General features: G+C 56.2%; 1 protein-coding gene across 14 annotated transcripts in view; it reads left to right on the plus strand.

Moving 5' to 3' along the window:
* CEP164 (centrosomal protein 164) overlaps positions 1 to 23,639 on the plus strand; it is a 76,453-nt gene that overhangs the window by 44,085 nt on the left and 8,729 nt on the right. For 11 of the 14 annotated variants that reach the window (XR_011384870.1, XR_011384871.1, XM_070065144.1 and 8 more), the window contains 12 exons: positions 5,254 to 5,637; positions 6,630 to 6,710; positions 8,472 to 8,555; positions 12,384 to 12,469; positions 13,758 to 13,913; positions 14,728 to 14,895; positions 18,454 to 18,654; positions 20,790 to 20,921; positions 21,006 to 21,222; positions 22,043 to 22,120; positions 22,460 to 22,591; positions 22,909 to 23,031. Coding sequence is in view for 12 of the 14 variants with exons in the window: in XM_070065144.1 (XP_069921245.1) it covers positions 5,254 to 5,637; positions 6,630 to 6,710; positions 8,472 to 8,555; positions 12,384 to 12,469; positions 13,758 to 13,913; positions 14,728 to 14,895; positions 18,454 to 18,654; positions 20,790 to 20,921; positions 21,006 to 21,222; positions 22,043 to 22,120; positions 22,460 to 22,591; positions 22,909 to 23,031 (1,842 nt within the window). In the remaining 2 variants the exon portion in view is untranslated. The remainder of the gene's footprint in view (positions 1 to 5,253; positions 5,638 to 6,629; positions 6,711 to 8,471; positions 8,556 to 12,383; positions 12,470 to 13,757; positions 13,914 to 14,727; positions 14,896 to 18,453; positions 18,655 to 20,789; positions 20,922 to 21,005; positions 21,223 to 22,042; positions 22,121 to 22,459; positions 22,592 to 22,908; positions 23,032 to 23,639) is intronic. The other 3 variants (XM_070065135.1, XM_070065149.1, XM_070065143.1) reach the window with 2 other exon arrangements.

Consider the following 23,639-nt stretch of genomic DNA (forward strand, 5'->3'; position numbering starts at 1 on the left):
CTCTCACCTGGGGAACTGCAGGTCTCGATGTGGCCTGGTCATGATTGACTTTGACTTTGGGATACTTGACGTTTACTTCACAATGGATTGTGAGTGTCACTAACAAAGCCTCTTTCTTCTTTGAAATGTCCTGGATTTCTGAAATCCTTCCTTGTAATGGTTTTGTACATTTTTTTTGAGGGGAGTGGGAACCTCTAAACATTTTTATAACCTCTCTGTTATAAATAGGCCCCAGTGTGATGGGGGGAATGGCTGGAGCAGGTGGTGTTAAATACACCTCCCACCACTGTCTCTAGCATCCCAGAAGACTTCAGTCTTTTTGCCACATGGGGTGTTGGATTCCTGTGTTCCTAGGCAGGAATTAGGCTTTCCTTGTTGGGGAAAATTAGTGCTGGGGAAGAATGGGGGTTTTAGGACAGGCTGAGCTGCCTCTGCTTGGGCCTTGCCCTTAGCAAATGGCTTTTGTCCCAGTTTACAGACCTTGAATTCTTGGAGCCACCCCCCTTTCCCCACTCCTGGGCCAGCTGGGCAGCGCCAGATGGAGATTTCCTTCCACGGTTGGCTCTGCCCTGTCTCCCTGCACAGTCACTTTGCTCCTCATTCCATGAGAGGGCAGTAGGATGGCAAGAATGCGTCTCTCCCTCTGTCTCCTCCCTCCTCTCCTGCTTAAACCCATTTCTAGTCTATCATAGACTCAACAGGGAAGGTTTGTGGAACCAATGCTGAAGACGTGTGTGAGTGAGCCGGGGAGGCCAAGGGGTAGGCAAGCAGGTGGTGTGTGGCCATGTGGCGCTGCTGAAAAGCCCATCAGCGGATCAAAGGAGCGGGAGGAAGCCTGGCTTAGAAGTAACAGGATGATGTCAGTGTGACTGGAAAGCAGTGACGTCACCAGGGAGCTGTGTAAAGAATGGAGACTGACTGGGTGGGAAGCAGACCTGGAAAATCCACTGGCCTGTTGGTCAGCTTGGCGGGGTTCCCCCAGAACAGGGTCAGTGCATGGACGAGGCATTCAGCTCTTGCCCCTCACAGCCCCTTCCTGTGCTGTGAAGATTGTAGGAGCCCCAGCCTTTGTGCTCTGGCCAGGAAGATGGGGACATCAGCACGGGAGACCTCATGGCTCTTGGAGGGGGTGTTACATACTCATGAAATGATTTTTTTTTAAGGTTTATTTATTTATTTATTTATTTGAAAGACAGAGTTACATAGAGAAGGAGAGACAGAGAGAGGTGTTCTGTCTGCTGGATCACTCCCCAAATGGCTGCAGTGGTTGGAGCTGGGCTGATCTGAGGCCAGGAGCCAGGAACTTGTTCCACATGCGAGAGACCCAAACACTTGGGCCATCTTCTGCTTTCCTGGGTATATTAGTAGGGAGCTGGATCAGAATTGAAGCAGCCAGAACTTGAACTGGTGCCAATATGGGATGCCAGCACTGCGGGTGGTGGCTTTACCTGCTGCACCACAGCACCAGCCCTTCATGAGATGGTTCTTACAGGCATCTCTTGCACCCTTTCCTCATGCAGATGGTAAAGTTTTGAAATATGCCTTGAGATACTCTAGGACCTGGGACTGTGACAGGAGAGACAGAGAAGTATGAGCCCGAGATGGGCTGACGCAAAGCTGTGGTCAGGCCACAGGGCCCCCGTCCTGTGCATCCCAGACCCTCGGGTGGGAGACTGGCTGTGCCTCATTGCTGGAGTGTGCATGCTGGCTGGGGCCTTAGGTCTTGGGCTCACCCCCTGGTGGGATGAGACCCGGTTATGGCTGAAAGGAGAGAAGCGGGGAGCAGAGTGGGTTTTTCAGACAGCCCCACGCGTTCATCTGTGGGTGATCTACAACAAGTGTGAGTCCCTCTCTGCTTTCCCCACTCTCAGGGTGCACCCCTGGCTGTTCTGTCATTGTGATTCCCAGCATGAGCACAGAGTGTGAGGTCAGGTGTTCTAACACTAGCCATGTTTTGCTATCTTAGTATTTAGGTAGGCAGAGTAGGCTCAGCTCACCATGTGAAAATCTTCTTTTGAAGAAGTTAAGCTTGAGAGTGAAATAGATTGGGCCAAAGATTCTTGTAGCCTGGCTACATTCTCTCCTATGTAACCATGGGAATCTCTCCGTGTAGCTGGTGTCCTCCGATTTCTGATAGGCCATTTGTGTGTATATCACCTTGAGTAGGAAATTAGTAGTTACATTTGTTTAGCTATTTTCAATTTAACACTGTAACAAATATATTCTTTTTTTTTTTCAAAAAAAAAAAAAAAAGACTTATTTATTTATTTGAAAGGCAGAGTTACAGAGAAGAGGGAAACAGAGGGAGACAGAGAGAGTGATCTTGCATCTGCTGGTTTACTCCCCAAGTGGCTGCAATGGCCAGAGTTGGATCAGGCCAAAGCCAGGAGCCAGGAGCTTCAGCAAGGTCTCCCTCCCACGTGGGTGGCCAAGCCCCAAACACATGGTCCATCCTTCACTGTTTTTCCCAGGCCGTCAGCAGGGAGCTGGATTGGAAGTGGAGCAGTTTACTGCATTCTGAAGGCCACTGACCCTGTCTGTGGTCTGACACCTGCTCTGTCCTCTGACCCCAGGTCTATTCCAGGGAGCTCTCTTGGGGCCAGATCTTAATGCCAACCTCATGCCAGAGAGCCTTGCCTTAATCTGGAATGAGCCCTCAGGGTTGCTGGGTGAGGGGTCGAGTGGCCAGTCGCTCCTACTCCATGGAACCCCCATTCCGTGGAGCCCTTAGACCAGCTGTAGAGCTCCTGCTGAGTGCTGGCTGCTGCTGGGGGTGTGGAGTGAGAAGGCCAGACCCCAACCTGCAGCCGCTTCTGTTGAAGAAGAGGAACTCTGGGGCCGGTGCTGTGGCACGGCAGGTGAAGCCCCCTCCTGCAATGCAGGCATCCCATATGGGCACCAGTTCCTGTCCCAGCTGCTCCACTTCCAATCCAGTTCCCTCCTAATGGCCTGGGAAAAGCAGCGTAACGTGGCCCAAGTGTTTGGGCCCCTGCCACCCATGTAGGAGGTCTGGAAGAAGCTCCTGGATCTTGGCTTTGGCCTGGTCCAGCCCCATCTGCTGTGGCCATCTTGTGAGTGAGCCAGCAGGTACCAGTGATCACTGCAGACTTCTGTGCTAGAGGTCAGGGATGCTGGGAGGGGCAGCCCTGGAGGGAACCTACCTTTCTGTTGCCAAGGTGTGACAGACGCCTCTGCTTTTCTGCTGGGACAGGCTTGGGGCTGGTGACAGTGTCACACCTGTGTCTAGTGCCTCTCTGCTTTGGGCAGTAAAGGTTCATAAACCAGAGCCACCAGTGCCACTTCACTTCTCTAAGGATCTGTGTCCTGCTCACGTTCGGATCTGCAAGGCAGGGTCTGGCCATGGCAGGTGTCAGTGGATGAACGTGTGGGTCTCATCACATCCAGGGACACTGACAGGGTGCTAGGGACGGTTCTGAGTTGCTGAACTCGCTTAGTGTTACTCATTCAATCTTCCCAACAATCCTACGAGATAGACACTACTCTGTTCTTGTGTTTTAGAGAAGGAAGGTGGCACCAAGGAGTTAATTGCTGCCTAAGAACACAGGTCAGTAGGGGTGGAGCTGCACCTTAGATGGAGAAGTCTGTTTCCAGAGCTGAGCTGTGAACCACTGAGCTTCACTGCCTCTCTCTGCCATCCTTGCAGAGCTTGGGTTACTTTGACAATAGCTGCCAGGCAGGCCTATGAGTGGCGATCGTATCTTTGGGATCGACAGGTGCTTAGCAGAACATTAATAAATGCTGTGTTTAGTGCTCCTCCTCGGGCCTTTATCTCCCTAGTCATCGTGCTTCTTGTTTGAGTCTTCAGGAACCAGGAAGTCTGAGAAGTCCCTGCTCAGTGCCCCAAGTGTTAGCTCAGCTGTTTTCTGGGAGGAAGGCTCTGCAGCTTGGACCAGGGGAACTCCTTGGCCGTACTGCCGAGGGAGGGCTTCCTTCTTCTGTTTTAGGTGACCCTGAGGAATTGAAGCAGAAGCAGCCCTCAGGTTTTTACTGGCATTTACCTGGAGGGGTGTGCTGCTCACTTCTCCTTTTATGAGACGTTGCAGGGCTGGCACTGTGGTGTAGCAGGTAAAGCTACCACCTGCAGTGCCGGCATCCCATATGGGCACCGATTCAAGTCCTGGCTGCTCCTTTTCCAATCCAGCTCTCTGCTATGGCCTGGGGAAGCAGTGGAAGATGGCCCAAGTTCTTGGGCCCTTGCACCCTGGCTCCTGGCTTCAGATTGGCCCAGCTCCAGCCATTGTGACCATCTGGGGAGTGAACCAGCACATGGGAGATCTCTCTCTCTCTTTCTCTCTCTCTCTCTCTACCTCTGCCTCTCTGCAGCTCTGCCTTTGAAATAAATAAATCTTAAAAACAAACAAACAAACAAGAGAGACAAGTTGTTGAGGCGAGCTTGGTTGATCGATAGCCTCCAGCTGTTGCCCCTCCATCCACCCTGGTGCAGTGCAGGGCTGTGCTGCTGTGCTTTCTCCTAATGATGGGAGACAACAGGGCCCTGAGAGCAGGACTCTGAGTGGCTGATGGGGGACTCCCCTCGTGACAGCCTGCTTGGGGACTCTCACTGGGCTGGCCAAGACACAGAAGGCTCTCCCTCCCCTCCCTGTCTCCTGTCACAGGGAGCAGGCCCACGTGGTGTTCTCTTCCCACCTCCTCTGTCTTTGCTAGGCCTGTGCCCGAGTGAGTCTCCTGCACAGCGTCCCTTCCTGGCGTCTGCTTCTCAGGGGCCTCGCCCTGACGTTCCTCGCGGAGGAAGCCTCTCCGGGGTTGCCGAGAATCACCTTGCACAGGGAGGCTGTGGAGATGAAGGGCAGCCTCCTGCCGCTGTGAATCCTGCTGCCCTTCACAGAGGAAAATGGGAATTCAGACTTTGTGATCTTTGTCTCCCACGATTATCCGTTATCTGGATGAAACACCAGCTTCTTGCTATCAGAGCAAGGCAGATGTGTCACTGCAGGGTGGACTTGAACAGTCCAGAGCAGTGACTTCCTAGCCCATCAGTGGACGGGGTCCAGTTGGTTTTATCTAAATCACCATAGAAATTCGTATTCTGTGGATCCAGGATCGAACCAGCACTCTGTGCTTTAAAAAGCTGTGTGGGTGTTTGGTAGTCATTGGAGTTGGGCCTCGGGCAATGGCTGTGGGCGTGGAGGAGTGGCGGCTGGGTCTTAGAGCAGTCTCTAAACTCCTGTGCGTTCCTGCTGTCTTCCTTTCCAACTTGTCCGCGCTCCCTAGGAGTCTCTGAAGTCCAGCCAGCCGGAGAAGAAGGCTGTTTCCCTAGACTCGGATGCTGCCCATCCCCCTGCTCCCGGCCAGCTCTCCAGCCAAGGTGTGGGCAGCAGTCTGAGCAGTGCCCTTGGCAAAGAGCAGCAGGAGACAGGGGCAAGACCTTGGCTGCCAGAGAAAGAGGAGAATGAGAAGAGCGATCCTGGTGCTTCCCTGAGTCTGCTGACTCCTGGAGTGGACCCTGGGGATGATCCGCCTGCCCGGGCCTCTGCGATGGAGCCACCAGAGGATCCGGTGGGTGCCGCAGAGGAGGGTTCCCAAAGAGAGGAGGCAGCGAAGGAGCCAAAGAAGGAGGCCTCTGCCTGGAAAGAGGACAGATCAGACGACAGCGAAGTAAGTCACTGTGTCTCCCAGGCAGTTGCTGGCTGCAGCCCTCCGCTGCTCCCTTCAGCCCTGCACCGCCTCCTCTCCTGCAAATTCATTATGGAGTCGGGAGATTCCTTTGCAGGCCCTGCACTGGGCTGTCAGCAGCAGCCAGAACCTTTAACAGTGACAAATACGCCCAGACCCAGCAGGCAGTAAAAGTCTGAATGAACCTGCGGACCTCCCAGCACTAGAAACCCAGAGCAGAAACCCGCTCTTCCCTCGGCACCCTCCTGGGATATTCATGTTCTTTTCCTCCGCCTCCTCCCCCTTCCCCTGTCCTGCCTCCCACTCTGCTTCCCGTGAGGCTTGCTGCAGTCAGGTTCCTATAGAGAGAGGAGGATGTTCTGTGTGCTGGGGAGCCCAGGGAGCAGAGGGCACTGCGGTTGGAGTGCCCTGCCGCACTCTGGGTGGGTTAAGTGACAGGAAGACTCTTGATTCCTGTTACTGCTTCTGAACCAACCCAAGGCAGGCAATGCTTGCTTTGGCAAGACCAGGCCAGCCATCAACATGGACAGAAGTAGGTCCGAGAGGGGAGAACCCTTGGCATTTTAGATTTCCCAACCCTTAGTCCTGTTCCTCCTCCAGGTGGATGGTAAGGGAGTTCATCTGAACAGCCCTTACCCATTTCCTAGAAAAGATACTCTGTTTTTTAGGATGGTGTCAGAATTCCATGTTGCCAACTTTTTTACCCTCTGTGCTGCACTTGACCCCTTATGTGTGTAAATCCTTGTTGGTCTGATTCAGAGTGGGGCTGGGCTGCCCAGGTCCAGGGGGTAGAGGCTGAGGCTTATGTCTGGAGAGCAAGGCCCATGGGCCTCCTGCAGGTTTTTCTAGAAGGGGTGGGTTTCGGTTTGGCCTGAATCCTGTCTTCCGCCATGGCCTGAGTGTTAGTCCCTGGGCAGCACCTCTGACCCCTGTGCCCTGCCCAGGGACATTTCTCGGGACCTCTGTCTTCCCAGGAGTCAGAGATCAGTGAACACATGAAGGAACTGCATCTCTCGGATTCCATGGATTCTGACTCCAAGCCCCTCCGTGGCCTGGTGAGTCGAGTAGAGGGGCAGCAGGGGGCGGGGCGGGGTGGGGGGAGGGTGAAGGGTTTGAAGTTCAAGTCCCCAGGGGGAGGGAATTTGCCAGGCATCACACAGTAAGTAGGGAGGTTGGCACTCACATCTGGGGCTTGGTAGCCCATGAACTAAGATAACAGTGCCTACTTTATAGGTGTGTCGTGAGAAGAAAGTAAGGTAAGAGTGTAAAATGTGAACATCTACATGTTCAATAATTGTCAGCTCTCATTGCTCTTGGTGTTGTGTGCCTGGCCTGTGAGATCATGTGGGTTGAGCGTTATGGAATCTGGGAGGGTAGAGAGTGGTGCATTGTGTTTATGGAATCCCCAGAGCTGTGTGAGGACCCAGACTTTGTGCTGGAATGCCAGCCTGCGTGGTCTCCCCCAACCCAGCCTGCTGGATGCAGGGACACCTGCCAGGTCTGTGCCTAAGGAGAGTGGCTGGAGGGGCTTTTTGGCCGATGTGACCTCTGGAAACCATCCTCCATCTGTCTGGAGGAAGCAGATCAAAGGGAAGGGATTAGTGGGCCAGGGTCAGGGATGAGCAGCAGTGATGTGAGGGGTGCAGAGGAATTAGGGGGCTGTGTGCTCCAGCCTCTCACTGAGCCAGGGGCTTAAGAGGCAGATGGCGGCTGCATTAAGTGGCGTAGGACTCAGACTGAAAGGGAAATGTCACCTAAAAAGGGAAAAAAGCCCTGTAGGCTAGGAAGGGAGGGCAGACAGCCATTGTCGTTGGCAAAAACTGCCCATGAAGAATAGCCGTGTCACCGAGCTCTCTGAAGCCAGGCCTGTGGCCCTTGCGAGGCATCCACCCACGTGCAGAAATGTGCCCATCAGCATTTTTCTTCTCCACAGGAGGAGAGGCAGGAAGCCGTGGACAGCAGGACCAGACCTGGTCTGGGCGTCCTGCCATTTGTCAGGGCTGATGACAGAGCTGTCCCCATTAGTGTGCTGTGGGTAGCAATCCTTCACTTAGCCCAGCAGGGGTCTCAGGCTCAGAGGGGGCGTGGTCCTGTGGCAGCCAAAGGGTCCTGAGGAGCTGGCACCGGAGTGGGGCACTTGCTGCCTGTCCCAGAGACAAGATTGTGGAGAAAGTGCTGATAATTAATCCCTGTCTTCCAGAGGGCATTGTGTGGCCAGGGAAGGAATGAGCTGGACAGAGCCCACCAAGCCTCCTTGCCAAGTTGTGCAGTTTTGCTGGGCACTTTGGCCTCCCTTCTGGTGGCCTGGTTGGGCACTGGAGGGGGAGAGACAGCCGGGAAGTGACTAGCTTTTGCAGTATGTGTCAGAGAAAGAGCCCCGGGTGGGGAGTCAGCCCCTGGGCCCACCTGACTCCCAGTTCCCTTTGCTTATCAGCTGTGGGACCTTGGGCAGTCTGTGTGCTTCCCCATCACTGGGAGGAGGGATAAGAGCTTCAGTCTCAGGGTTATTTTCTTCCCCATAATTTTACTATGAAAAGTCTCAAGCATAAGGAAAAGCTAAAAGGACTTTATAATGCTCACTACACAGAGTCTACAGTACACATTGTTACCATTCTTGATTTATCACCTATGTTTCCATCTAGTTACAGTGACATTTTGTGGGATAAATTAGTGGCAGCTAGAATGTTTGGCACAGTGTCTGGCATGTCGTGGGGCCCTTTCTGGAAGGTTCGAGTTGGGATCGAGGTCAGAGGAGAGGCTCGGTGAGCACTGGCCGCGACAGAGGCCGGTTGACCTCCCGTCCTCACCGTCCCTAGGACTTTGGTTTCCGCAGCCGGATCTCGGAGCGCCTGCTGGATGTGGACGTGCTTTCCCCAGTCCTGGACGGAGCCTGCTGGGAGGTGAGTCTCGGCGTGATGGGCTACGCTGGGGCTTCCTTCTGCCTGGCAGCCAGTTTTTGGAATAACCCAGAGCTGAGCCCTGGCCTATTCCTGGGTGTGTTTCTGAAAGTTCTCTCCCTTTTAATTCATTCAGGCATGGCCCTCACTGTGCCTTTCATGAGGCTCTGACCATTCCTGCTCTGTGGCTGCTGTGAATTAAAGCAGTCTTCCTCCCGTGTATTCGTCCATTTATCCATTCATTCAGCAGCTGAGGGTTGACTGGCGCTGACATGCAAAGCGCCGTGTGAGCTGTGGTTTTGAGGCCTTTTCTACCTTCGCCCCTCCACTCTTCCCAGCCTCGTGCTTGGTCTACCTGCTCCCACCAGCAGGGCTGCCACACGCTTTTCTCAGAGCAGAGCTCTCACTCCCTCTGCCTCCGGCACTGCCACTCTGCCTGCCAGGCCGCTTCCCCTTTGGTCCTGGTGAGACTGCCCCCGATGTGTGCATGAATTCTTCCCCTCTCTGCTGCCCTCAGTGCTTCTTCTTCTTTTTTTTTTTTTTTGACAGGCAGAGTGGACAGTGAGAAAGAGAGACAGAGAGAAAGGTCTTCCTTTGCCGTTGGTTCACCCTCCAATGGCCGCCGCGGTCGGCGTGCTGCGGCCGGCGCACTGCGCTGATCCGATGGCAGGAGCCAGGTGCTTCTCCTGGTCTCCCATGGGGTGCAGGGCCCAAGCACTTGGGCCATCCTCCACTGCACTCCCTGGCCACAGCAGAGAGCTGGCCTGGAAGAGGGGCAACCGGGACAGAATCCGGCGCCCCAACCGGGACTAGAACCTGGTGTGCCGGCGCCACAAGGTGGAGGATTAGCCTACTGAGCCGCGATGCCGGCCCCCTTAGTGCTTCTTGTGCTGTATTTTATACTTGTTTGTCTCTCTCCCCGGCCAGATGCAAGCTCTTTGCGGGCATGGATGACACCTGAGCCCAGGGATATACAAAGATGACCCAGACACAGACCCTGTCCTTAAGGGACTTCAAGCTGAGAAGACAGTTTTTTCTCCTCTGCGGGTTGGTTAGGAGACAAAGGTTCTGACACAGGTCTCTGCACGGTTAAGGGAGAATTTGGTGTGGAAATGTTGAATGTTGAATGAAACAGATACCTGTTCCACTCCCCTCCTGGGTTTACCATGAGCCTGACCTGGGAGCCCTTGCTGAAATGCATGCTGGAGACAGACCAGAGACCAGAGTTGTCTGGCTGATTGCAGTTGAGCCCTACATGTTCCTCTTAGTTCTGCCTGATCGAGCTATCCCTTCTGGGCTTTGGTCACCCCATTTGCGGAGCGAGAGGGAGGTGAAAGCACAAACAAGGGCAGGTGGGACTAGGCAGCAAGGAACAGGTGCCTTGGGGAGCTCCTGTGACAGTGAGAATGCACCATGCTTTATCTCACTGGGGCCTGGACCTTGAACAAAGACTGACCCCTGGAATTGAGGTAGGACAGGGGAAATGGCATCTTGAGTAGTCTTCAGGCCAGAGTGGAGGATGCGCTTGCCGTCTTGCCTTGTGGAAGATCGCTGGTTTCCTGGTCTGCTCCCTTGGTTCCTTTTCTGTGGCAGCGAGGTCTTTGGAGTGAGTGAAACTCTACTCAACAGACCTTCTGTCCGGATGTTTTCCCAGCGTACCCCCTTTTCCCGCGGGGGCTAGTTCTGTTTCACAGGGAAATACAAAGATGAAGCAAGACGGGGGTGGACAGATAGACTTGGTCTTTTTCCTTGTGGTGCTTCAGGTATTGTCTGGGAGACCTGTCTGACTCAGGCCTCAGTTCCCAAATGGTCATTGTGAGCACCGCACTTTCTTGAAAACTCCTCTTCTGTTTTAGTTTGTTAAATGGAGTTGGCCTGTGTGATATTCTTGTTTTTTATTTCCTTGAGAGCCTGTGTGATATTCTTGTTTTTTTTATTTTTTATTTTTTTTTCCCTTGAGAAGCGACTGAGGGAGGAGTTTGATGAGCTCGTGTAGTTGTCGGGGGAAGACCTGTTGTGCACTGAACACCGGGAGGTGGGGAGGAGAGTGGAGAGTGGCGGGGGCTGCACACCCTCGTCATGGTCTGCAGGCTGTGCCCAGGCTGATGCGATGAGGACTGGCAGCCCTGGCGGGGAGCCCTTCTGCTGCAGGCACCGGGAGCTTCTCACAGGCGGCGCTGCTATTTTTAATCTGATCTGGGGGAACTGGGTTGTAGTCCAGGCCCTGCCCTTCCTCGCCCATCCAGATGGCAGCATCAACCACAGCTGCTGGGCTCAGGCTGCCAGCGGTGAGGTGTGGGGCCGGTAGGCACAGGGCTGGGGACCCCACTGGGAAAGACAGAGTGAGCTGTCTCCTGCCCTCCCTCTCCTGTTGACCTCTGTGTCCCAGAACAGACGGGGCTGCTGTCGGGGTGACAGGAGGAGTGCAGGTGCTAGGATGGGGACTGGCACTCACTCTCAATGCCTTTTCTTCTTTCTTTTCCGCCTTTTTTTTTTTTTTTTTTTTTTTTGACAGAGTGGACAGTGAGAGAGAGAGACAGAGAGAGAAAGGTCTTCCTTTGCCGTTGGTTCACCCTCCAATGGCCGCCGCTGCAGCCGGCGCACCGCGCTGATCTGATGGCAGGAGCCAGGATCCAGGTGCTTTTCCTGGTCTCTCATGGGGTGCAGGGCCCAAGCACCTGGGCCATCCTCCACTGCACTCCCTGGCCATAGCAGAGAGCTGGCCTGGAAGAGGGGCAACCGGGACAGAATCCGGCGCCCCAACCGGGACTAGAACCCGGTGTGCCGGCGCCGCAAGGTGGAGGATTAGCCTATTGAGCCACGGCGCCGGCTTCTTTTCCGCTTTTGCCTTAAGCTGGGGTGGAGGGAGAGGAGTGTGGGAAGAGGAGCTAGCGTGGTGTGGCTGCTTCAGGCTAGGAGTTGGGCATAAGGTACACATTCTAACTTAACCCTTGCCATCTGCTCTCCCATTTTACAGTGGAAGAGACAGAATTCCCAGGTAGAAAGTGCTGGAACAAAGGGTTGACCTTAGGCTGACCACACTGTTCTGCCCATGTGGAAAACATTTATTTGAAATGATCAAGAATAATAATAATACTTTCTTTTCTTCTTCTTCTTTTTTTAACCACTTTGTTAAATTTGCCTGGACACCTAAGCTTTAAAGGTTTTTTTGTGTGTGTGTGTGTGTGGATTGTTGTTGCGTTTGGGATGGGTGATGTAATCTCTGCCTCCTGGGAAGAGGGCGTCATTGTCCACTGCAGGACCTGGGTCTTCCAGGGAGCCCGGAATGGAACAGTGGAAGGACTCTGCCCTTCTGGGGGGCCTGACGGTGCCCTCTTTGTCTGGGGTGTAGCTCTGTTGTTCCACCAAGACTCTATCTCTCCAGGAGACCTTCTTTTCAGCATGCTTGTCTGCTGGCCCCAGTTCTGCCTACTTGATTTTAGCAGCCCTGTACGTCACTGGCACTGCTGATGGAGGCCTCTGTGGCTTGGGATGTTTGTGGATATCTGTGCTTTCTCTCTGCAGTGCGAGGCAGGGTTTTCTTTTTCTTGAGTGTTCTCCTGCCTCTGGCTTCTGGTTCTGTGTGCAGTGGCTGTGGTCGTCTGCCTCATCATCCAGCTGTGAGCAGTGAGGGGTGAGGTTTAGCCAACAGTGTGCGGGAAGCTTCCTTTTGCCGCACCCGGGCCTTCTGTTCTGTGTCCCACTGTGGTCCCTGTCCTCTTTTGAGAGCCACCACTCAGAGCTTTCTGCTAAGCATGGGGGTCAGCAGGCGTGAGGGGACCCAAATGCAGCCTCCTGCAACCCATACTTTCCATTGCTTCTTGTCCCCAGGCCCAGAAGTTGGGACGAGAACACCAGGATGACAGCCAGTCCAGCCGAGAGGAGCTGCAGAGCAAGCACTCCGGTGGCTTGGAGAGGTACAGTGCGAGGGGGGCTGCCCTCTGCAAGCTGCGACATGGAAAGCCGTCAGGATGCTGTGGACTTGAGCAGATGTCCTGGCTTTGGTGGTTGGCATGGCTTGGTGTGCTCCTGTCCTGATGATGAGCTGGCTGCGTGGCTTTGGAAGTCTGTGTGTGTGTGTCTGTGTATGTGTGTGTGTGCATGAATTAACTTCCAATTTGGCACCAAGACAGGATGTGAAGGGTTGCCGGGTTATTTGGTGGGACTCTGTGCATAGCACCATTGTGGAGCCAGGGCTGTCTTCCTCACTGGAGTACGGTGATTAAGCCATGTGTGTCTGATCATAGGTAGGGCTGAACCAGCCTGTTGGAGGTCTGAGAGAGTCATACTAGTGGTCAGTTTTGCAACTCAGGCCTCTGAGCCAGGGTGCTGCCACATCAGATGTGGCTGTGGCTCTGTGTGTGTATGTGTGTAAGTACGAGATTGACTGTTTGGGGCTGCCAGTTCGTTAAGCTTGAGCCCATGATAAGGCCACCACCCTGCAGGTGGAAGGAAACTCGTTCTACTTTTTGGACCTTAGAAAGTCATCAGTATCGGGGCCAGTGTTGTGGCATAGCTGGTACAGCTGCTGCCTGCAGTGTTGGCATCCTTTTTGGGCACCGATTCGAGTCCTGGCTGTTCCACTTCTGATCCAGCTCCCTGCTAATGCACCTGGGAAAGCAGTGGAGGATGGCCCAAATGCTTGGGCCCCTGCACCCACGTGGGAGACCAGGAGGAAACTCCTGGCTCTGGCTTCATCCTAGACTAGTCCTGGCAGTTGTGGCCATTTGGGGAGTGGACCAATGGATGGAGGACCTCTCTGTCTTTCTCTCTCTCTCTGTAACTCTGCCTTTCAAATAAATAAAAATGAATCTTAAAAAAAAAAAAAGCCATCAACATTCTTACTCTTAAAGCTATAGCTTCATGTATTTTCTGTCATCTGAGCCCTTGAGTCTGGCATCTCTTTTTCTCCCCATTTCTACTCAGTTTTTCCATCCCCCCTGGCTCTGAAGATCTGATGGTGGTAAAGTGGGAACAGAGGCACTTGTGTGTCCAGCTCTTGCTCTTGGACTGAGCAAATGCAGTGCAAGGGCCCAGGGAGCCTGACTGCGGGCCAGGGAGTCCCTCCCTGCTGCACGTCCAGTGCTTTGCTTTGTGGCCATCTGTGGGGCCGGGGCCAAGTCTTGGGGGAGGAGCTGATCTCAGTGGGCTCACTGCACTCCCAGGTTCTCCTGCCCTGAGTGCTACTCTTGCTGGCGCATCCAGGTTGTCTCCTCCACTGCTGACCAGGGTGCGGCTCCAGAGTCCCCTTCATAGCCAGGACACGGAGGAGGGGCCTCTGCAGGCACCCGAGGGGCAGGAGGCAGCAGAACCTGGGGAGGAGTCCATAACCAGTCCTGTGCCGCTGATGTTCCTCCAGAGGTGAGGAGGAGGAGGGGAGGCGCCCTGGGTGGTGGTGGCCCCTCAGGTGTGGTTGCATGTGATTGGCGTGTGTACGGTTAGGGAGGGCAGAGCTAGGGAGGGAGGTGAGAGCTGGGGCAGGTTGTAGCCCAGAGCCCTGCTTGGTGTTCCCCAGGAACTGCGGAATGAGAAAATCTGCTTCCTAGTCCCCAGCCCAGAACTGAAAGTGGGGTGCCCAGTCTGAACAGAGGAGCGAGGGAACTCCTGAGCAAGGAGGAGTCTCCTGTCTCCCAGCTGCTTCCCTCCTGGGGGCTGGGGCAGAGGTTCTGCCATCACCTGGCTGCCCATGCCTGTCAGGAGAGCCATACTCCCCAGTCCCTCCCATCTGATCACCCGGCCACCCAGCCGGAGCCCTGCTCTGTGCTAGGCGCTAGGGGAGGGAGGGAGGGAGAAGCAGCGCTGAGGCCTCTGAGAAGCCCTTTGTGGCCTGGCCCGCTCCAGAGCTCGGTGTCCACCTGCAGGTCCTCTGTGGCCCTGAGCACTCCTCTGGTTGCAGTGAGTCACCCGGGGAGCTGAGCAGCAGCGATGTTCAGTCAGCAGCAGCCGTTGAACACCTGCTGTGTGCAGAGCTGCTCCTGGGGTGCCGTAACCATCCTGTTCCCCATGTCGGGGGAGCCTCTGGACTTTGTGCAGTCAGTGAGGGGAGAGGCGGTGGGGGGAGAGGGGAGGATGGAGACCCAAGGCAGGGAAACCGTGTCCCTCGTCCCCATCACAGCGCTTTGGTCCTGCCCGGGGTGTGTCTGAGCCTCTCTTCTTCCTCCTGGCTTTAACACAGTTGTTTCCTCATGCTATCAAGGGAACAGGCCCCAAGCCCGCCTGCTTCCCACGAGCGGGGCACGGAGCAGCGCTCCCAGGCCGAGGAGCTGGGCCCTGGGCAGGAAGAGGCCGAGGAACCTGAGGAGAAGGTGGCGGTCAGCCCCACCCCGCCAGTCTCGCCGGAGGTGTAAGGGCCAGCTTTGTGTGTCTGTCCCTGCCCTGCACCGTGTGTACACTGCCTGCACGCCGTTCCCCCTGCAGTTGTGGGGAGGGATGCTCTGGCCCCGGCGCAGCAAGTAGAGCGTTCGGGGGAAGAGTGTATCCTTGCTGCTCTGTGTGCACCCTCGAGACCCCTACAGGGCCATCACCAGTCCACGCCTGGGTTAGCAGGTCCCCGGGGCTCCTGGTTAGGACCTGCAGTACAGGGGTGGGCCAGGGAATGCCTTCTGGCTCATCGCCAGCACAGTCCTGGTCAGTCATGTTTCTGCCTCTACCAAATATGACTTTTTCCCTTAAATCTACTTTCCTTGAGGTCTCTGTGTGCGCTGAGGCACACAGATCTGAAGTGTGCCATTTGATGCGTGTCTGCATGTGTACGTGTCACGTAACAGCCCCCCAGCTCAGGCATGGAGCGGGCATCCCTCCAGCCCCCTCAGTCTGTCCACCACAGTCTCCACTGGTTTCAGCCTCATAGGCTCGTTTTCCCAGTTCGTCGCCTCCGTGTAGTTGGAGTGGTACAGCATCCATGCGTGTGTATGTGTGACGCACCTGCGTTGTTGCACCAAGCACTTCCACCGTGAAGAAACCTTTTAGCTGTCCTCCCATTCTCCCCCTCCCTCTCACCCCTTTTTCAGATGAGGGAGCAGAGGCCCAGGGAACTGGAGGAATCTGCCCAGGCTCCCAACACTAGTGCGTTGTAGAAGTTGGAGCTGGCTGTGGTCGCTGGCACCCCTGGACTTGTGACTTTTGTCTGCAGCCACTGTGCCTTTTCTCTGTGTGGAGAGAGGCAGCTGCCAGGGTTTATAGATTTTCCCCTCGGCGAACCCAGCAGGATTGGGGCTGACTGTTGAGCAGAGACAGGTTCCTGCCCTGACTGCTCCCTGGCAGTGTCACCAAGAGCTGGCAGGATTTGTGAGCGCACAGGGATCAGGCCCGGAACGGGGTGGCCGTGTTTGTCAGACGGTGATGTAGCCGGTGGTGAAAGCTGTGGCCCCAAGGGATTGTATGGCTTTCTCAAGTCTTGGTAGCCTTCTGTGAGGACGGGCGAGGGTGGTTCAGAGAGGAAGATCTGGGCAGAGACGGGGTTGGGGCAGCGGGGGCAGGGCACAGGGCTCAGGAGGGACTGAGGCTCCCCCGCCTCCTGGGCCGGTCAGCACCTTGACTTTGTGTCACGCCCATCCCAGTGCGGCTGCCTCTGCTGGGGTCTCAGACGCTTCCTTGACCCCGTAGCAAATGCCTATGTTCCTTCCAGGCCTCCTTGTTGCTCATCTGTATAGCTACATCAGGAATGGGTTGCCTTTTGGGCTTTTGTGGCGAGGAGTCCTGTGCCTGTCAGCTGGGAGCAGAGGGCATTGTGTAGGGGTTGGGCAGACCAGGCAGCAGCACAGGCTGGTGGTTGTGCCTTGTGGCCAGAAGGCGGGCCTGGGAGCCAGGAATGCCCTCCCCTTTGTCATTGTAGCATCTGTCATGAGGATTTGCAGAGAGAGGGTAAATGAATCAAAACCATTGTGTGGAATAGGAGACGAGACAAGGTGGCTTTGGCTCCGTTCCCAGCTGTAGTGGTAGTATAACCGATCCAGAGTGCTCCCTCCCCCCGTCCCCCGTCTTCTCCCTCCCCGCTTTCCTCCACGTGTCTCCGAGCGACCTGGTGGCCCACCTGAAATGACGGTGCTCCTCCAGAGCCTGCCCTTTGCATCTCACTGACGCCGACAGGGGAGGGCTCGGCCTGGAAGCAGACCTGCCTCTTCTCCGGAGTCTGCAGCTTCCCAGTCGTCTCCTAGATCTTCTGGGTGCTGTTTGCTGCCGTGGACCTAAGCTAAGAGTTTAGGATACCAGCTCTTTAGGAGCAAGGGGGAGCAGAGGCCCACTGGAAAACGGCCCCATTTGCCTGCCTGCGAGGTGTGCAGGCAGACTCAGTGGTGCGCAGCAGGGCACACACCGCCACGCAGTCTGACGGCCGTCTCTCCGCAGCATCTGTCCCAAGGGCTCTGCAGAGCCGCACAGCCCGCAGGGGAGAGAGACATTAAAAGGCACCATCTCAGGGAAAAAAGATGTTTTCAGCCAAGGTCGGAAATGAGTTGGAGGGTTGATGAGGCGGAGAGGTTGGGGGGGGAGGCCTCTTCCGAGGGCAGGGCTCTCCAAGGAGGTGGCAGCCACGTCTCTTAGCTCTGCACCAGTGGGGCTGCGGCAGGGGACCGAGAGGAAGCCAGGATTTGGAGGGAGGGAAGAGGTGGAGTTGAGAGCAGACAAGAATAGAAAAACAGGGCTCAAGACTGCTGTGGTTTGAGTTGTGATTTTAGGGAAGGTCTTAATGGTATTTCAGAGACGTCAGCAGCCACTTTGGTCTCCCTTCGCTGGCTAGGCTCAAGGGGCTGTGAACAAATTCCTAAGCCTTTGTTTTCTTCTGCCCCTGCCCATTGCCTTCCGTCTGCTGCGGTTCAGGGGCTGGAGGCAGAGGGGAGTTCTGAGTCTCCAGCAGCGAGGACCTCCCGCTCCCCCCCCCCCCCCCCGTTTGACTCTTATCCCTTCCCCTTTGATTTGAGTCGTGCCCACATGTTCCTGCTGAGGCCGCCTGAGCCCCAGCGCCAGGCCCACAGCAGCCTGTGCATCCTGCGGGGGTGGGGGGTGGTGGTTGTGCTGTGAGCCAGGGTCTGCCATATGGGGCAGGGGCCTGGAAACAGGAAGACGTCCCCGCCGTTGGGACAGCCGCTGTAGGAGGTGAAGGACATCAGTGAGCTTGTGCGTGCATTGCTCCAGCTGTTCCCAGGGTTTCCCTTCGGGTAGTTCCTTCCAGAACCAGAATGCAAGCCAGATGCCAGTCTGCATTGCTTCATAGACTTCTTTTTAACCAAGCAAATATTCCTTATCTTGTCAGCCACCCGTGTATCCAAGTCAGCTCTGGGTTCCTTTTACCCATTTCCAAAACACTGAATTCACTCTACGCGGATTCCAGCGTGCCACCATGGGGCGGCATGGGACGTAGTGGTCCTGGGGTGCGCTCGCTACGTGTTTGGCTCAGAGAGGTGTGTCCTGCCCATCCCTGGACCTCCACGGACTACTGCAGGCCACAGGGCTGGGGGACGTCCTGCCGGTTCTCTCACAGGCTCATATGCACTATGTACTGGGGAGACGGCATTGTCTGGAGCCTGGCACGTGCCTTACGTAGCAGGCAGAGTCCTGGTGGGAAGAAAGAGGACCGTGAGCCACTGTGGGGAAGCATCCAGCAGGGTCCGGGCTTCACTGTCTCCCTGCTGCTGCGAGCCCTTGAGCCACAGCTCTAGTTTTGCCCTCAGGCGGTGATCTCCCAGGTCCCTGGCCTGCCTTTCCCCATGTCTCTTGGGGCCTTAGAGGGCCACAGTGGGGCTTGCCCTATAGAACATATATTGACCATATCTTTGAGGGGGACCTGGGCAGTGACCTGCATAGGTGACTTCTGATTGTGGGCCCTCTGTACCCTTGTGAACCTTGAAGCCCCAAGCTGGGCAGATGCTAAGATTGTAGTGACGCGCTGTTCCTACCATGGCAGGCCATCTACAGAGCCCGCGGCTCCTCCACAGCAGCCCTCGGAGGCTGCACGAAAGGCCATGGAAGAAGCAGTGGCCCAGGAACTTGAACAAGACCAGAGGCGGCTGCTGGAGTTGGAGCGAGAGAAGATGCAGCAGCTACGGGAGAAGCTGTGGCAAGAGGAGGAAGGGGAGGTCGTCCAGCAGAAAGTGAAGTCTCTCAGGTCCTGCCCGTCCCTGAGCCCCCTCCCCGGGCCCTCACAGGGATGGAGGAGCGGGGGGGGGGGGAGCCCTCCTCCCACCCTGGAGAGCACCGGGCTGCTGCTCCTGGAAACTTCACCCAGTGACATTTGCTCTGTCTCGTGGTTCCCCCTAGTTGCGAAGGAGGCCGAGAAACGGAGTCCCTTTGCTGGCCTCTACCTGATAGATGGACACCTGGGGTCTGTTAGTAGCAACAGTGGAGGATGTAACTTAAGGCTAGCTCCCGTCTATTAAGCTGAACATCCAAGAGTGGTGGGGAATTACTATTTTTAGAGCATACATAGCAAAGAGTGTGTAAGACATCTGTGCTTAATTTAGAGGAAATGAAACAGGAAACTAGAACTTGAGCACTGGGAGTGGGTGTGTGTGTTCAGGGGCAGTCACTCTCATTGGCCCAGTGCAGGATCTGCTGACTTGGGGTCTTTTTATTGTGCATCCCAAAGAGCAGACCTCTCCCCAGCTCCTCAGTGTCGTCTTCCTGGAGCCGGTTGCAGATTGGGGCGGGGCCCACTCGGGTGGCCTGTGACACAGCGCACCTGGAGAGGCAGCGTCCTGGGGGAGATCCTGGTGGTGTTGCGCCAGCTGGCCTCCCTGGGCCCGAGTGACTGGACTGTACTTTCTTCTCACTTCCCTCAAGCCCTGAGTCCAGAGGGACCTTCCTGGAGCCCCCTCCATTCGTGGGAAAGACTGCCATGCCGCAGATATCTGCTTCAGGCCTGGGAAATGAGAGTCGCTCTGTAAATAGCAGCCCTTGCTCCATTTTCAGCTGGGATCAGTCGCTTCAGCCAGTCTCGGCAGAGTGGTTGTTCTGGGGGAAGTGCCTTGCCTGGCTTGCTTTGAAACTGTCCCTCATGAGAACCCCGTTTCTGTTTGTGCCTGAGCCTTTTTGAGAGGTGGGGTCTCCTGCTCTCTGCTGGGAAACTTCTATGTGGTGGAACTTTCTGGAAGCCACAGCTGTTTGTGTAGGAGGTATTTCTTGAATGAGAAGGCAGGCAGGCAGGCAGGCGGGCAGGCCGGCCCTTAGTTTCTTGAGTTGTAGAATAAGAGATGATTGCCTTGGTGATCCCCGCCAGGTGTAACGTTCTGTGTCACTGGAGGTCAAAGAGAGAGCTTCTGGGGGAACCTGGGAGGAAGGGTTTTTACTTGACTCAAATCTTCTCTCATAATGGAAGAGTGCAGAGGTGCGGATAACTTGAAAATGATCCGATCCTAAATCTTTTAGGGCTTTTGAATTTGCTACAGAAGGGTTTCAAAGAAATTGTCTTGGATCAGGCCTTGCTTTCACTTGAAATTCTGCCGAGTGCACGGCACACGTCTCCTGGTTGTGTGGGGGCTGAGTGAGGAGTTACCCAAAAAGGGCACTCGGGATGACATGGCCTGTAAATAAGGTAGCACTCAGGGGTAACCAAGGCTTAGAGTTTGAGGCTGGCCCATGCTGTTCGTATTCAGTACGCACTGGTTAAGCACCTTCCTTGGGTCTGTTACGATGTTCCTTGCCTGGGATATAACAGATTTGAAAACAAGATTGTTTCCCTGGAGAAGTTTCCAGACTCTCAAGGAAAGCACAGGTTCAAAAGAGATGCAGTTTGTTACGTGGGTGGTGCAGATCGGCTGGGTAAGAGAGGTCGGTGTGTAAAGTGCAGTGGGAATGGAAGGTAAACCTGGGAACTAGGAGGGAGTTGGGAGCACACTGCAGAGAGCAGAGAGATGGGTATTGAGCAAGGGATTTGAGCTGGCCAGACGGAGACGGAAAAGGGAACTCTGGGCAGAGCAGCTGGCATGAGAAAAGACCCAGACAGAGGCAGGGAAGAGTGTGAGAGGGTTCGGAGGCGGTGGCTCAGCAGATGCCGCTGGAGCTCAGGGGAAAGGCTGGGGAGGGAGAGTGTGCGGAGCCAGAGTCACCATGGGGTCCTTGAGTGCGTGACACAATGCCTGCAGGAGTGAACGTGCAGGCAGAGGGCAGCTCTGCTGCGATGGCTGGAGTTCACGGCCCTCTTGCTCCCCTGGGATGTTTTATAGGGAGGCAGCATAGGGTTAGCAATCGGAGGGGGAAGACCCCACGTTCCCTCCAGCAAGCTTGCCTTGCCTTGCCTTCCAGTTCCCTGCAGGCGCAGCTGCAGAAAGCCACCGAGGAGGAGGAGGCTCGGATGAGGGAAGAGGAGAGCCAGAGGCTGTCCTGGCTCCGAGCACAGCTCCGCTCCAGCACAGAGGCAGATGAGGACCAAATCAGGTGAGTGCACACCTGGGCGCTGCCAGCCCTGTGGGGCTGTCCCGGTGTGCACAGGCCCATGAGCATGCCGCTGTGTCTACCCAGGGCCACGCAAGAGGCTTCCCTGCAGAGGCTGAGAGAGGAGCTGGAGTCTCTAGAGAAGGCGGAGAGGGCCAGCTTGGAACAGCAGAGCAGGCAGAAGCTGGAGCTGCTCAGAGAAGAGATGGCGGCTCTGGAGAAGGACGAGCAGGCCGCCCTGAGAGCGGAGACGGAGGAGGCTCTGCGGCAGCTGAGGGAGCGGCTGCAAGGGGAGCGGAAAGACGTGAGCAAGTGGAGTGGGGCCTCTCTCCGACACGTCTCCCTCAGGGCTGCCCAGGGCAGGACTGAGTGTAGAGGAAGATGAGAGCAGACCTGCAGCGGGCGTGGGCATGGCACACAGACGGCGTGGGAGACTGACTCTCTGGGCCCGTTGGTCTCGGGGACCTGACTCGGGTCAGGTGCTGGCCCTGGTCTCCACTGCAGCACCGAGGTCACTGCAGGTGTCTCGAGGCCCCTCTGGGGCTGGGCTGGGTCTGTGGCAGCAGCCGCCGTCAGAAGCCCGAGACAGAGCTACCTGGCCCTGCGGGGCGTTGGGAGTGACTTCCTCTGCCCCATTTTGTCTCCTGTCTTAGAACGAGAGGCTGCGACTTAGAGGGTGTTTCTCCTTTGCCCCCTCATTCCCTCTCCCTGCAGCCAGAGTCTGCTCGCCATGACGGACTCTGTGGGCTGTTTTAGCTTTTTGATGAGGAGTGGAGTTTGAGCCATTAGGCCCAGAAAAACTACATCAGAACTGGGGGACGGCCCTCTACCACAGGCGCTCAGAGAGAATGTGCCTAAGCTCCCTGCCCTCCCGGGCCCAGGCATCTTTATAGCTGTGCATGCCGTCTGTGTTACCTGTGGCCCGGCCCGGAGGCAGGGCTGGGAGTGGTGCTGCTCCAGCCCTCGTGTTCCTGCGTGTTTGCCACTCGCAGCCTTTAGGGGCTGAGCCGCCCCTGTGATTGCCCTCGGCCCCTTTCTACAGGTCTTCCCTGCACCTTCCCCCATGCTTGCTACCAGCCTGCATCCCTACCCTACTTCCCACACGGGCCCCCCTCGCTCCCCAGGCATTGGCAAGGCTGGAGCAGGAGCACAGAACTGAGCTAGAGCAGCAGCGTTCCTTGCTGGAGACCAAGCACCGGGAGGTGAGATGCTGCCGGCCTCGGCCCCCGGAGGCAGGCCTGGGTGTGAGCACCAGGAGGTGAGATGCTGCCGGCCTCGGCCCCCGGGGGCAGGCCTGGGTGTGAGCACCAGGAGGTGAGATGCTGCCGGCCTCGGCCTCCGGGAGCAGGGCCTGGGTGTGAGCCCCGTGGCCCCCTTTGCCCCTGGTCAGCAGAGGAGCTCAGTTCCATCCATGACTACAAGGGGGAGCTTCCCTCTCCCTCCAGGCCCCTGGGTTGGGTGCTGGACCCCTAGGAATGAGCCCCACGGGAGCTTACCCGTCTCCGAGTGTCACACTCCCCTGCGTTCTGGGGCTGTCTTAGGTGCTGTCCGGCCTGCAGAAGAAGATTGAGGAAGCTCAACAGAGAGAGGAGGCTGAGCTGCGGGAGAGCCTGGGGAAGGCAGAGCAGAGAGCTTACCAGAAGCTTCACCAAGTGCTTGAGTACGAGCAGGAGGTGAGTGCTGCTCCCCCTGTCCCGGGCTCCCGTCGGGTCACTGAGCCGCCCTGGCCTCAGTGTCCCCCAGTGTGCCGCGGGTGACCCAGTGGGGGCTAGCACTTCTCCTTCCGTTTTTGTGCCTTAGTTCCTCGAGGCTGGGTCCTATCCCCAGTCTGCTGTATGCACAGAGGGAGTGTTGGTGGGGGAGGCTGTGCATGTACCATGCGTGGTGTGTGTCATGTGTGTGCATGTCAGGGGCAATGGGGAGATGTGTGTAAGGTGTGCTGGTCCACCTCCGTGTCCTGCCTGCTGGACCCCTGCTGTCTGCCCTGCAGCTCAGCAGCCTCCTGCGGGAGAAGCGCCAGGAGGTGGAAAGGGAGCATGAGAGGAAGCTGGACAGGATGAAGGAGGAGCACCAGCGAGCGGTGGCTGAGGCCAGAGAGCAGTACGAAGTGGAGGTAGTGCGGCTGCATCCCCTGGTGTGACTCCCGGGGCCTCTCCCAGCTGGCTGCAGGGTCGGGAAAGGGGGACAGACTGTGGTCGGGAACGGGGGAGGTTTTCTTCCATGGGCCCTGCAATGGTGAAGTTGCTTGTTTGCCTGTTACTAAAGCATTGGACAAAGGCCCCTACTGGGAGGTGAGTCCTATGAGGCCGGCTGCACTGCCAGCAGACTGGCTTGTGCTGTGCGCCAGGCACTGTTCTGAGCTCTCCTTGTGGGTGACCCGTGAAGTCCTCACTACTGTCTTAGGAAACGGCAGTGTTGCCATGTCTACTTTAAAGATGAGGACACCGAGACTTGGAGAATTTAATTAACCTTTCTGAGAGCCAAGATTCCAGTCCAGGCTGTCCGAGTCCAAAACCTCCCATCTCCCTCCCTCTGACACCATGCTGCCACGGCTAATCAAGGTTTTAGGACATCTGAAAACAGAGTGGCAAGGGCCAGCTGCTACTTAGAGACCCTTTGCCCACCCTCACCCTTTGGCCTTAAGAAGGGGAGGCTCAGTCACTTGAGCAGACCCAAGCCAAACGGGTGGGGCGGCCGACCTGAGCCCAGAGCCAGGCCTCT

This window comes from Oryctolagus cuniculus, chromosome 1, assembly GCF_964237555.1.
Source record: "Oryctolagus cuniculus chromosome 1, mOryCun1.1, whole genome shotgun sequence".
In the NCBI taxonomy this organism is placed as follows: domain Eukaryota; kingdom Metazoa; phylum Chordata; class Mammalia; order Lagomorpha; family Leporidae; genus Oryctolagus; species Oryctolagus cuniculus.